Source organism: Alnus glutinosa, chromosome 9 (genome assembly GCF_958979055.1).
Source record: "Alnus glutinosa chromosome 9, dhAlnGlut1.1, whole genome shotgun sequence".
Classification (NCBI taxonomy): Eukaryota; Viridiplantae; Streptophyta; class Magnoliopsida; order Fagales; family Betulaceae; genus Alnus; species Alnus glutinosa.
In genome coordinates, this window is record NC_084894.1 from 2,726,751 (window position 1) to 2,740,874 (window position 14,124).

General features: G+C 35.7%; 2 protein-coding genes across 2 annotated transcripts; one reads left to right on the top strand and one right to left on the bottom strand.

The window, feature by feature from the left end:
* Nucleotides 1–634: 634 nt before the first annotated feature.
* On the bottom strand, nucleotides 635–2,921 carry LOC133878477 (receptor-like protein 3). The gene has a single exon (XM_062317032.1). It carries the CDS (start codon nucleotides 2,906–2,908, stop codon nucleotides 731–733), a length of 2,178 nt encoding a protein of 725 aa, XP_062173016.1. The 5' UTR covers nucleotides 2,909–2,921; the 3' UTR covers nucleotides 635–730.
* A 6,922-nt stretch (nucleotides 2,922–9,843) lies between these two features.
* On the top strand, nucleotides 9,844–11,647 carry LOC133877017 (receptor-like protein 3). The gene has a single exon (XM_062315250.1). It carries the CDS (start codon nucleotides 10,104–10,106, stop codon nucleotides 11,142–11,144), a length of 1,041 nt encoding a protein of 346 aa, XP_062171234.1. The 5' UTR covers nucleotides 9,844–10,103; the 3' UTR covers nucleotides 11,145–11,647.
* The last annotated feature ends 2,477 nt before the right edge of the window (nucleotides 11,648–14,124 follow it).

Sequence of the window (14,124 nt, forward strand, 5' to 3'; positions counted from 1 at the left end):
CATTCGTATATTCTCTAGTTATTTTAACATACATACATAACGATGAATTGTTTTAGTTAGAGATGAGATGTTAACTATTCTTTATTTACTAGCTAGTGGATTTGCTTTGAGCCATTTGATTTGAGTGTTGCTAAGTCTACGTACCAGTTGAAACTACTATGAATCGTAGAAGAGTAATATGTTATTTATTTATTATGATAATGATAACCAACAGCCCCTTCTTTTGTAATTCTAGTATCTCTTTCGGAATAAAATTGCTGAAAAAGAAAAGGTCCCCGTTTAGAGAGCTTGGCTAAAGCTAAGATGCCAAATCCGCAAGTCTTTGGAGTCCTTTTTGCCAAGATTTCAGGGAAAATTGAGAGAAAAGTGACCAAGAATTCAAGACAGAAAATTGACCAAAGAGAAGGTTAGAAGGGTGTAGCTGCAAAATGCATGACTTCAGCAGATTTCATTGTATTATATATATATATATATATATATATATATATATATATATATATATATATATATATATATATATATATATATGCTCTTCAGCAGACTTCGTGGTAACCGATCATGATCACTCACTTGACTCTCACAGCAACAAATTTGAAAATCTTCTCCATCTTTTTGAAGAGTAATGTACATTGACTCCCGCATCACATTGAACGCAAATTGAAAATATGAAAACTAACAATACATTAAATTATTCAAATCTAAACTTGAGAAACCAAATTGATGATAGACTCTAGAACGACCAATATGCAATTTTAAAGAATAAGATTATACACCTATCTTTTAGGTGGTCCATGAATCGAAAATATGCAACTCTCCACTTATAACTAATAACCAATGGACCACAAACCCCCCAAAAACCTGTAATGAAGCCAAGAACCACAGTAATAGGAAACCATGGGATTCTATGCCCATTGTCCTCATCTTGAATGTCTTTGTTGTTGTTAACAATATGGGCACACTCATGTGGAAGTGGGGGGCCACAAAGTCCAGGGTTACCCTCATATGCAGAGGCATCAAAGCTCTGGAGCTGAGTGCCTGATGGTATTGGTCCATGCAAATTGTTGTTTGCAACACTAAAGTGATGCAAGAAATGTAGACTACTTAGTGATGCTGGTATTTCGCCGGACAACCGATTTTCAAAGAGTTTTAATTCTTCCAAGTTTGTGAGCTCAGACAGTTGTTCAGGAATGTTTCCTGAGAAGTTGTTCTGACTGAGATCCAAAGCATGGAGCAACTTCAAATGGCCGATCTCAACGGGGATGTTGCCACTAAGACTATTGCTTCCAACAAATATTGAAGGGTACAAGTTCGAGAGAAAATTGTATTGGGAATTACCTCTTGTGGAAAGAAATATTGGTAAATCCAAATGACTGCTGGCTACTAGAGCCTTTGGTGACACTAATGCTGGCAATGAACAAAGTTCCTTTGGGAATTCACCTGAAATGAGGTTATCAGATAAGTTTAAATGGAAGAGCCTTGGAAGAGTTGACAACCAACTAGGAATTGAACCTGTGATACGATTCGAAGCTAGACCTAGATATTCTAGCTTCTTAAGCTTAGATAGCCATGAAGGCAATTGACCAGTAAGCTGGCTTCCAGAAAGACCCAAAGCTCGGACATTTTCAAATCCATCAGAACCCAAAACATTGTCATCACCTGGCAGTGCCTCGTGTTGAAAATTTTGTCCAATGAGGACTATGGTGAGTGGCTTGCAACGCATCAAAATCTTGATTGCATCTGTGATATTAATTAGCCTAATGTCAACAAGTGCAAGGAAGGATAAGAATTTCAATTGAACCACCTCAGGAGGGATTTGTCCCTCTAGTTGGTTTTTGCTGAGTCGAATTGCTATTAAAGACTTGCACGAGAAAAGGCTAACCGGAAAATTACCGGAAAAGTAATTAATCCCCAAATCAACTATGGTAAGTTGATGAAGACAGGAGAAATTAAAGGTAGAGATGTCTCCTTCAAGAAAATTCAACCGTAAAATCAATTGTATGAGATTTGTGCAATTCATCAAAGATTGGGGTAGAGAACCTGTTAAGGAGTTTGTATGAAGGATTAGGTGCTTTAATTTGGAGAGCTTTCCAATATTCTCAGGGATCTTGCCACTCAATGTATTGCCATATAACTCAAGGTTATTGAGTTTGGTAAGGTTCACAATGTCACTACAAATGGGTCCTGAAAGATTATTGAAAGGTAAGGAGATTTCTTCTAACCCTGTCACATTGTATATATCATGAGGAAGCTGTCCTACAAGAGAATTAAAACCTGCTCGAAAAACCTTTAGTTTGGAACATGCCCCCAGTCCACTAGGAATTTGGCCACTATGATAATTATGGGAGAAATCTAGGAACCTAACCAAAGAAGAATTGATGCAAGGAAAGGATGGAATAGGGCCTACAAAATAATTGTTGCTGACATTGAGCTCGGTCAACCTCCATGCTCGTTGAAGGAATGAAGATTGGATTATCCCGCAGAAATCATTGCTGGATATATCAACAATTTGAAGAGAGGAAGGCCAGCCAGATAGATCTCCAGATAGATGGTTGTAGCTCAAATCAAGGACTTTGAGTTCATTCAGGGACACAAACAATCCTTTGGGGAGAGGACCCGAAAGTGAGTTGTGGGAGAGATTGAGGTGGGAGAGATGTGTGAGGTTTCCAAGGGAGGGAGATATACTCCCACTGAGGCCTTTAGAAGGTAACCAAATCTGGGTGACTTGATGTTTATGATCACAAGAAATGCCTTCCCAGTGGCAACAATCAATGGAAGACCAATTTAGTGGAGGAGAAGATGTATTGTTAAAGGCTAAAGACAAGAGAGAGTCGCGGTCTATGTGGTTGCAGGCATGATTTGTGGAGAAAATACAAAAGAGAAACAAGGTGTAGAGGAGATGATGTGGCATGGTTCTTGGTTGATATGCCAAACTAGAAGAAAAAATGGTTATGAAGTAGTCCTAAACTAGCTTGTACATATATATATAGCTCTCATCTGCAACTTTGCCCACGTAATTTTATAATCGTTCTGCACATGTCAAGTTTGCCCAAATTACAAGTCCAGTGGTGAAATAATTCCATGGAAAAGTCACGCTAACTCCACTTGTTTAAAGTTGGAAAGTCATACATGCTTGATGCTTCCAAACCATGTACGACTTTCCGGCACGAAAATTGTTTTGGAATTGACAAAATGTTTCATTTCACTTTCCCCTGTGGACTGTGCATGGTTGTCTTGAACCTTCCCCCATTTGCTCTAATATGCTTACCGTACGTGACAATTTTTTTTTTTTTTTTTAATTTTTTTTATACAAAATATTTTTGTAAAAATTTTATTTAAAAAGAATGTTTCTCTTTCAACTTTATTCTTGTTATTTAAAAATTATGTATTTGTCACATGTTAGTGAATTTTATAAACTGGGTTGAAGAAAATCTTTGTCGGATTGGAATTGCTTACAATTATTTACTTGAAGTGTAGACGATTTAGGCAGGTAATTATGAGAGACCACTTATGGGGACCTACTTGACTTGGTAAGTGGTAAGGCAGCCCTATTTTTATTTGGTCAGGTAAGTAATCTCACTGATATGTGTGAGAAACATATGGCCCCACTGATCTAATGGTAATTTTACAAAGTGGCATGATGAGAAAATGACTATAGAAAGATATATAGCACGTTTCTGTAAATCACCTTATTAAATAATGTCCAATGGTTTAAACCGTTAAACTAGTGAAAGCTGATTTCTCTTTTTAAAGCTCATGACCATTTCCATTTGTTAAAGACAATTTAAAACCGTATCAGAACAAGATTTCATAGAAAATCCTTTTGTCATAAAAATATTAATGGCCAAATGGTCAAAATTTATTTTTTCATTCTTGAAACTCATGTAATGAAAAAATGGTAATAAACATATGAATCAATGGCCGAGTAAAAAAAACAAAAATTGTTTGTAACATTACAACAGAGAGCAGCTGTCAAAGACTCAAACGTCTTCAGCAGAGTGCTTGATCAGTCATTTGACTCTCACAACACCAAATTTGAAAATCTTCTGCCTACTTTCCAATCCTTCATGCGGCTCTTAATTGGTGTCTGCAGCTGATGATTGGCAGTGTTCAGGAGGGCGAAGACTTTTAGCAAAATTCACATTATAGAGTAATGAAAAGCAAAATGGAAAGTGGAGGGATTCAGCCACCCTCCTAGAATTTTTCGGGTAGCACTCCATAAATAGACATGATGTTGGACCGTATTCACCCATCAACATGATCTCTTGCAGTGATTTCACTGGCCATTGTTAGTGCGAGGGATGTAAAATTCTAAAGAACGAATAAGTCGCATGCTCCATCATTCATTCATGTTTTGAAAAGGTGTAAGTGGGATTGGAAATTATAGAAAGCAAAAAATCAGGAAAGAAGAAATTAAAGGAAGTAGCGCAGAATTGTAAGCGATGACAAAGAAGAATAACGAATTTATTTATTTGAAGTGCTCTCTCCACTTTCCATTTTTCTTAGCTTGACTGATCACAGTGGATACTTCTTTGTCAGATTCTCCTCGTATGGATACCATTTGAGCTCTCCAAATACTTACTTCTATTCAAAGGATTAATTCTTCTTTTACCAGATAAAAGGTTCGGTGGATTTGGCCTAATATATATGGTCTTTATACAAATTTAGCTCAATCAATAACTTTAGATTATTTTCTTTTGTTTTTTATTTCGTAAGTCTTTCTTGGGTTTGGTTGGGTTTGAGTATTTTAATTTGATTAATTCTTTCCACAAGATGAAGAAGAAGGAAGAAGTTACTTTATATATATATATATATATATATAAAACTTGAAATTCATTCCATCTCACTTGCCTGGTAGTGGATGAAAGAAAAGACAAACAAATAGAAAAATAAAGACAATAGCAAAAACAAAATCAAGACGAGATTTTTCGTGGTTCGATTGATCAATGACCTAAGTTTATAGGATAAAGTCATAAGGGCTACATTGTGCTCTTATTCAATTGATAAATTTACAATACAGATGGTTCATATTTATGAGGAGGAGGAGAGAATATGAAAGATCAAATCAAATTAGATTTAATTGTATGTTTTCGTTGTGGAGAATGATAACACATCCCACAATATATTCTAACAACGTATGTTTTGTGGTCTAGAATGATAGAGCATTAGAGCATATAAGTGACATAGCATCCTTGAGTATAGCCGTTTTGTCCTGTTTTTACATTTCTTGAAGAATTTTATGTTCTCTCCTTTTATTTCACATTCCATTCCCCAACTACCCATTTTCCACAACTCGATTAATTAACTTTCTCCACAAATTGAACGCAAATTGAAAATATGAAAACTAACAAAACCTTCAATTATTCAAATCGAAGATTGAGAAACCAAATTGATGAGAGACTCTATAGCAACCGACCAATTGATAATAGACTCTAAAGCGACCAATATGTAATTTTAAAGACGAAGACTATACACCTATCTTTTATGTGGTTCATGAATTGAAAATATGCAACTCTCCACTTATAGCTAAAAATCAGTGGACCACAAACTCCCCAAAAGCCTGTGATGAAGCCAAGAACCACATTAACTTGAAACCATGGGATTCTAGGCCCATTGTCTTCATCCCCAATGTCTCTGTGGAAGTGGGGGGGCCACAAAGTCAAGTGTTGCCCTCATATGCGTAGGAATCAAAGCTCTGGAACTGAGTGTTTGATTGTATTGGTCCATGCAAATTGTTGTTTGCAACACTAAACTGAGCCAAGAAATGTAGACTACTTAGTGATGTTGGTATTTCGCCGGACAACTGATTTGCAGAAAGATTCAATCTTTCGATGTTCATGAGCTCAAACATTTGGTTTGGAATATTTCTTGAGAAATTGTTATGACTGAGATCAGGATCATGAAGAAGCTTCAAACAACTGATCTCAACGGGGATATTACCACTAAGACTGTTGTTTGCAACAAAAATTACAGGTCCCATGTTTGAGAGAAAATTGATATGTGTAGTAATTGTGTGAGCCAAATATTGGTAAATCCAATTTAATCTTGTCAACTAGAGCCTTTCATGATGCTACTGCTCTCAATGCGCAAAGTTCCTTTAGGAATTCACTTAAAATGAGGTTATTAGATTTGAAGATTTGACCTAAACAGAAAAGCATTGAAAGATTTGACAACCAACCAGGAATTGAACTTGTGATACAATTTAAATATAAATGTAGACATTCTAGTTTCCTAAGTTTGGATATCCATATAGGAAATTGACCACTCAGTTGGCCGGCACCAAGATCCAAATATCAAAGATTTTCAAATCCATTGTAACCAACTATAATGTCATCACCTGGCATGGCCTCATGTAGAAAATTACTTCCAAAGAGGACTATACCGAGTGTCTTGCAATGCATCAGAATCTTGATTGTGCCCGTGATATTGGTTAGCCAATTGCTAGCAAGTGAAAGGAAAGATAAGAATTTAAATTGAAGCACCTTAGGTTGGATTTGTCCCCTTGTCGGTTTCTAGATAATCGAATTGTGATCAAAGACTTGCATGAGTAGAGGCTTATTGGCAAGTTACCAGAGAAGTTATTGGCTTTAAGGTCAATTACGATAAGTTGATGAAGACCGGAGAAATTAAAGAAAGAGATGTCTCATTCAAGGAAATTGTCTCTTAAAATCAGTTGTGTGAGATTAGTACAATTCACCAAAGATAGGGTCAAAGAACCTGTTAAAGAGTTTGTATAAATCATTAGGTACTTTAAACTAACAAAGAGCTTTCCAATATTCTCAGGGAGCTTGCCACTCAATTTATTGCCATATAACTCAAGGTTGGCGAGTGTGACAAGGTTCACGATATCACTGCTAATGGGTCCTCAAAGTTCATTGTATATATCATGAGGAAGCATGGTCCTAAGAGAGTTAAAATCTGCCCGAAAAACCTTTAGTTTGGAACATGCTCCAAGCCACTAGGAATTTGGCCACTGTGATGATTTATGGTAGATGATAGTCTTATCTCTTGTAAGCACACAAGAAAAAAAGATATTTACGAATTTGAATGGAGCTTCTAGTGACATCGAGAAAATGGGGTCATTGATTCTGATGAGAAAGCAGCCTCTTTTGATGTCTGGGTCGTCTTCTCTGAACGCTGGAAGGAGATTGTTGACTGTACCGAAGATGGTCAACTTTTTGCGCTAGGCACACCCTTGTTTCCTATCTTCATGTGCTGACAATATCAACCAAGGCAGCTTCTATTAGAATTGGAGAAACTTTCTAAGTTGGCATTTCCAATTTTTTCAACAGAATTGGAGATAACTCTAGAACCCTTTGCTGCTTTAGATGTTGTCGCAACTTCAATTTCAACAAAACCAGAGAAGTTGGTTTCCTTTGCCGAGGCGTTACTGAATGCATGTGCTTTTCCTACCTGGTCACTTCCCAAATTCTTTGAAGACCTTGCCTTTCCACCTGTGGTGTCTTTTCCAACACTAACTTTGTTAGATAGTTGGGTTCGTTTTGGTCTAATTTTGCTGCTGCATTCAGACTTCACTCGAATAAAAGCAGGTTATTGAGCAAGGTATGGCTGTAAATGGGGATGCCTCGACAGCTCTGCAGCCTAAAATGTGGTGAAAGTTTCAGGACAACAAATCATTGCATTTAGAAAAAAAAACTCCAATTTATTGACGGTTTTTTGAAAAGCGTCTGCAAAATAATAAATTGCGAACGGTTTGACCCAAACCGTCTATAACCTGGATTAGCAACCTATTATCTTGAGAAAAAACCTTTTGGACCGTTTTTCAAACTATTTTTTTTCAATTTCTGGACGGTTTCAAACCGTCCAAAATTCCTGATTTTTTTGTAGTGGCGGGAGTCCCATTAGCAAATGTTATTTCTAGCTGGAGTTGTAATACCACTGGGTACGTAGCTAGACATGACTAGTTAATAATGTCGGCAGATATTTATAACCTAATGACTATATATCCGATTTGTATCCATATGGTAAATCTGCCAGAAGCTCTGGGCACATTTAGATGGGAGTGCCAACAACCTACATTGTGTATGGATTACAATAAATGTGTTAATATGAGCAGTCAGATTTCACCAAGAACTTTAATTGTAGGAAAAATTAACTATTGAAAACATCTCTTAGGCCACAAAGAAAATCATTGTAATTTATGTACATAAACTTAAATTCGACCTATTTAATTAAATGACTTTAACATGTTCCTTCCTCATCTCGGAGAGCTCACACCAAGATAGATCATCGATATAAACAACAGTAACATTTAAAGCATTTATTTTTCACAAGCACACCCTATCGCTTCTGAGGTGCCTCATAACGATACAATTATATTGCCTTTTGTTTTGGATGACACTTGAAATGCGATATTAAAATATTCCTTTTAATAGTTTTATATTTATTTTTAAAGATATTCCTTCTACGAATGGCTCTCGAAGAACAAGAACTGTGTGGAAGAAAGATGAACGAACGGTGTATTTATTTATTTAATTTTTTGCCCTTGTGCAATGGCGTGGTTGATTTTTGTAGGCTTGGGGTTTTAACCAAAGTTACCTAGCTGGCGGACGTGAGATCAATAGATGGCTTACGGTGTGTTTGTGATTGTAATTTATAGGCAAAGAATGTGATTTTAAACCGAATCGTAAAAATTGAATTGTTTGAAAATTGTTTTTAAAAAAAATAGCGATTTGAAAATGGAGAAAACAGCTTTTTAAAATCTCAAAAAATGAGATGCTTTTATGAAAACGCAAAATTTTAAAAGCTAATATGTGATTTTAAAGGTCTAAATACGATTTTGTAAAGTACTTAATTAACTGCGTTTTTAAAAATTACTTTTTCAAATCGCACTTTTTCAAATTGTAAACCCAAACGAACCCTTAAAAACATGGTATAGAAAATCTTAGGTGTGTTTTTAAAAAATCATAAATGAATAGGATACATGTTGGCGTCTTGGCAATGTCGGAATTTAATTAACTTTGAGGTGGCATAATAATGAAATCGTCAAATTAGTAGATGAAATTTGTTTGTAAGGAGTGATTAAATTTTTATTTTTACATATTTTATGAATCTCTAAATATTCTGATACCACATCAAACTTATGGCAAATAAGGTAAAATCTTCGGCTGACGAGTCTGGGTTTCTGACTACTCCATCAATCGCTGCCCCACCACCAATCAACGTACTACAATAAACACACACTTAGCAATTTGTGTTGAGAGAAAGATCCCATCTCCATTATTTACTTTACTTAAAATCATATACATGATATGTTATTAGAAAAATTTAAATCACGTGACAAACATATGTACACCATTAATTAATCATAAATTAATTGTTTGGAAGTTACACTACCATCTTCATCGATGATATGCTTACTAAATATTCTATTGTTTTGCTCAAGAAATCAGGAGCTCTTAAAATAATCCTTTGACTTAAGAATTTTGAAAAGGAAACAAAAAAGACAAACATTTTTCTTCTCATGTGTAAAACATGATAAAAATTGCTAGTAATTAAGAAGTGGTGCGAGCCGGCCGGCTGTTTTATCTTCGCAAGAAAAGTCAAGGGAAATCGATTCCTTGCACAGCTGGCGAAAGCCTTATCATCTCCTCTTCTGGTTTGAGCTATTTAAAAAATCGATTCTTCTGGTTTAGCATATCAAACAAGAAGCATGCCGTATTTAAAGCCTTATCATCTCCTCTTCTCCTTGTTGTTTCTTTTTGGTATTTTCTCCACGAATCATGCATGCAGCCAAATAGACCGCGACTCTCTCTCGTCCTTAGCCTTCAACCGTACTTCTTCTCCTCCACTAAATTGGTCTTCCATTGATTGTTGTCGGTGGGAAGGTATTTCTTGTGATCATAAGCATCAATCTCTCTCACAATTCACTTTTGGGTCCTCTCCCTAAGGGATTCTTTTCATCCTTGAATCAACTTAACGTCCTTGATTTGAGCTACAACCGTCTCTTTGGAGATATATCTGCTTGGCCTGCCTCCTTTCACATTGTTTACACATCTAGCAATCAATTTAGCGCAACAATCCAGTCTGCATCCCTTCAAAGAGCATGGAGGTTGATCGAGCTCAATGTCAGCAATAATAGTTTCATGGGCCCTATTCCTTCCTTTCCTTGCATCAATTCTTCGTTGGTCAGCCTCCTCGATTTCTCTTATAATCATCATAGTGGCCATATTCCTAGTGGACTTGGGGCATGTTCCAAACTAAAATTTTTTCGGGCAGGTTTTAACTCTCTCTCAGGACCGCTTCCTAATGATATGTACAATGTGACGGGGTTGGAAGAAATTTCCTTACCTTCCAATCATCTTTCAGGACCCATTAGTAGTGACATCGTGAACCTTACAAAACTCATAAACCTTGAGTTATATAGAAATGAATTGGGGGGCAAGCTCCCTGTGGATATCGGAAAGCTCTCCAAATTAAAATACATACTCCTTGATGGGAACTCCTTAAGAGGTTCTTTGCCCCCAACATTGGTGAATTGCACAAATCTCACTAAATTGATTTTACGGTTCAATTTTCTTGAAGGAGACATCTCTACCTTTAATTTCTCGAGTCTTCATCAACTTACTATAATTGACTTGGGGTTTAATAACTTCTCCGGTAACTTGCCAGTAAGCCTTTATTCATACAAGTCCTTGATTGCAATTCGACTAGCTGCAAACCGACTGGAGGGACAAATCCTCTCTGAGGTACTTCAATTGAAATTCTTATTTTTCCTTTCAATTTCTAACAACAGGCTAACCAATATCACAGGCACAATCAAGATTTTGATGCGTTGCCAAACTCTTAGTATTGTCCACCTTGGAGGAAATTTTCCACACGAGGCACTTCCAAGTGATGACAATGTTTCTGGTTATGATGGATTTCAAAATCTCCGAAGTTTGAGTACTCTTAGCCAATGCCAACTAACTGGTCAACTTCCTATATGGCTATCTAAGCTTAAGAAGCTAGAAGCCTTGGATCCAGGTTTCAATCGTATCACAGGTTCAATTCCTAGTTGGTTGTCTACTCTTCCAAGGCTCTTTCGTTTAGATTTATCTAATAACCTCATTTCAGGTGAATTCCCAAAGGAACTTTGTGCATTGCCAGCATTAGTGTCAAACAAAGGCTCTAGTCGACAACAATAAATTAGATTTACCAATATTCTTTGGCGTTGAAGAGACTAGCCATTTCAAGTTTGAAGCCAATTTTCTCTCAAACATGGGATCAAAAATTGTTGTTGCAAAAAATAATCTTAGCAGCAACATCCCAGTTGAGATCGGCCGTTTGAAGTTGCTTTCTTGGCTGGATTTTAGTCATAACAATTTCTCAGGCAACATCCCAAACCAAGTGTCTGAGCTCACAAACTTGGAAGGTTTACACCTCTTTGAAAATCAGTTGTCCCGCGACAAACCAGTATCACTAAGTAGTCTACATTTCTTGCATAGCTTTAGTGTTGCAATCAACAATTTGCATGGACCAATACCATCAGGCACTCAGCTCTAGAGCTTTCATGCCTCTGTATATGAGGGTATCCTGGATTTTGTGGCCCTCCACTTCTACATGTGTGTGCCCATATTGTTAGCAACAACAGAGACATTAAGGATGAGGACAATGGGCATAAAATCCTATGGTTTCATATTACTGTGGTTCTGGGCTTCATTACAGGTTTTTGGGGAGTTTGCAGTCCATTGGTTATTAGTTATAAATGGATAGTTGCATATTTTCAATTCATGGACAGCATAAAAGATAGGTTTATAATCTTCGTCTTTAAAATTGCACATTGGTCGCTTTAGAGTCTGTTATCAATTTGGTTCTTAATTAAGAGTCTATTAATCAGTTTGATTTCTCAAGTTTCAATTCTAATAATCAAAGGTTTTGTTAGTTTTCATATTTTCAATTTGCAATCAATGTGATCCCCATCGTAGAGAAAATTAATTAATCTTGGTTACTTTGTTTGTTATGCCATTCACCGTTTGTCTGTAGTGAAAAACTACAACTTATTTGGTCAATTGTGATAGCCTCTCAATATTTTTATGTGCGGCATAGTCTCCCTTGCTGAATTTTAGAGTCATTTTGATTTATCCATGAGTTGCGGAAAATGTGCAATTGGGGATTAGGGCATAACAAATAGAACTTAAGCTGTTGGATGCATAATAAAAAGAGGGTATAAATGCAAAATCAGTTCCTATTGTCGGTTTAAATAACAAATCGCTACATGTGTTATAAAACATAATTTAGAAGTCCTCGGAGCACGTCAAAATAAACATTTAATCCATGCACTCAAATTTCATCAACACACTTAACGAATTCCGTTATTGTGCCACGTCATCATCAATAGAACAGTAACACATGTCACTCTTAATAAAAAAAATATATATATTAAAAATATAAATATATTCTTAATGACATTACAAGTGAAGAACCATTCAAATTCCATTCTGCTAGGCTGCACTGCCAGTTTTGCAAGTATTCATTAGGCTCTGTGCCAGCCAAATTGCTGTTTCTCTTGATGAAACAGCTTCTTCACCAAAAGGTCTTAACACCCCTGCAAGTTCCTCAAGCCTTTCCCGTTTTAGTAAATCTGAACAGATCTCTAGTAGTGACTCCAGACCTTCAGCTCTTTGCTGAGTTTGGGGGTCCCATTCAATCCTTGTTTCATCACCATGAACCAAGGTCAGCGTACTCAATGATGAGATAATTTTATGATTCTCGTTGTTGTTTTTGGATCTTATTTTTAGCATAGGTTTGAACTGGTATAGGGCTTCTAATTTTTTACTTTTTCCTGTTTGTGTGTGTGTGTGTGTGGATCTACTTGAATATATTTTCTATCTCTTGAAATGCTCATTATTTCAGGATTGTTAAAAGCAACTTGTAAATTTCTGTATGTTAACGTGCTTTCTGTGTTAGCTTTTGGTTGTCCCTTTTTGACTAATTGCAAAGATTAATGGGCACTGGACAAATGGATCGACATTTTAGAAGTTGGGGTGTTGACACCACCTCATAGTGGAAGTTGATATATAATAGAAAAAATGTGATAAATGAAGATGAAATTTCCTAAGCCGGATGTGTATATATATTCTAATCACATGGCATTAGGTTATGAATCATGCTCGGCTAATATGCACAAAATTTTAGATTTAAAATAGAATCTCGTGTTTCCCGAGCTCTATAACAAGGTTATACCATGTAGCAATATATAGATAAAGCAATTCAAATGAGATCCAATTAGATGTTTAAATGGTACAAGGAGGATCCAATGACTAGTCTAAAATTATATGTAACTCGATCCAAAAAGATCCCCTCCTAATTTCAATGCAAAATTATATGACATAGAATCCAAGTTTTGTTTATTTATTATGTTACTAACTAGTTAGATGTTCCCGTATGATGACTCATAGATGGACTTGTCGCCATCGGTATTAATTGGATCGGAGAATGAATGCGAAGTTGATCATTTGTTGATACGGCTTCCGATTGATGAATTGTCTAAATATAACACATTCTTAAGTGGATGTTGATGGCAACGGATCTTCGACACACCATGAATCCAAATCAATTTCCCTACAAGTACAAATCATGAAATCAATTAAATGTAAAATATACTAACTATTGTAATGTAAGTAAAATATGATGATAATTGAAAAAATAATAACCTTTATTACTAAATAAAATATGATGTCGGTGTGTTTAATATATTAACAGTAATATATATACATATACAAATACATAAAAAAAAAAAAAAAAAAAAAAAAAAAAAAAAAAAAATTATATATAAAGAGTATGCGGATGCAGACAGTCAATATCCGCCCGCATATATACCCCCTAATGTTTACAATACAAACGATCACTTTCTACAAGAAAAATATGAAGTGTAATAGGGAGAGTGAATACAAATAAAGTAACAAAATTCTATGATTCGATTACAATCACACGTAAATGTAAACATTCTAGTAAGGAAAATATCAAAATAAGACATATAGAGAATCCTATATTCTAACATTTCATCAAACTCAAAGTGAACTTGAGTTTGGAAATAAAAAGAACTGGTTGATTTTTCTTTTTTAAGACCGTTTTACGTAGTTATTATTATGAGATATGATTCTTCACCACTTAAATATACAACTT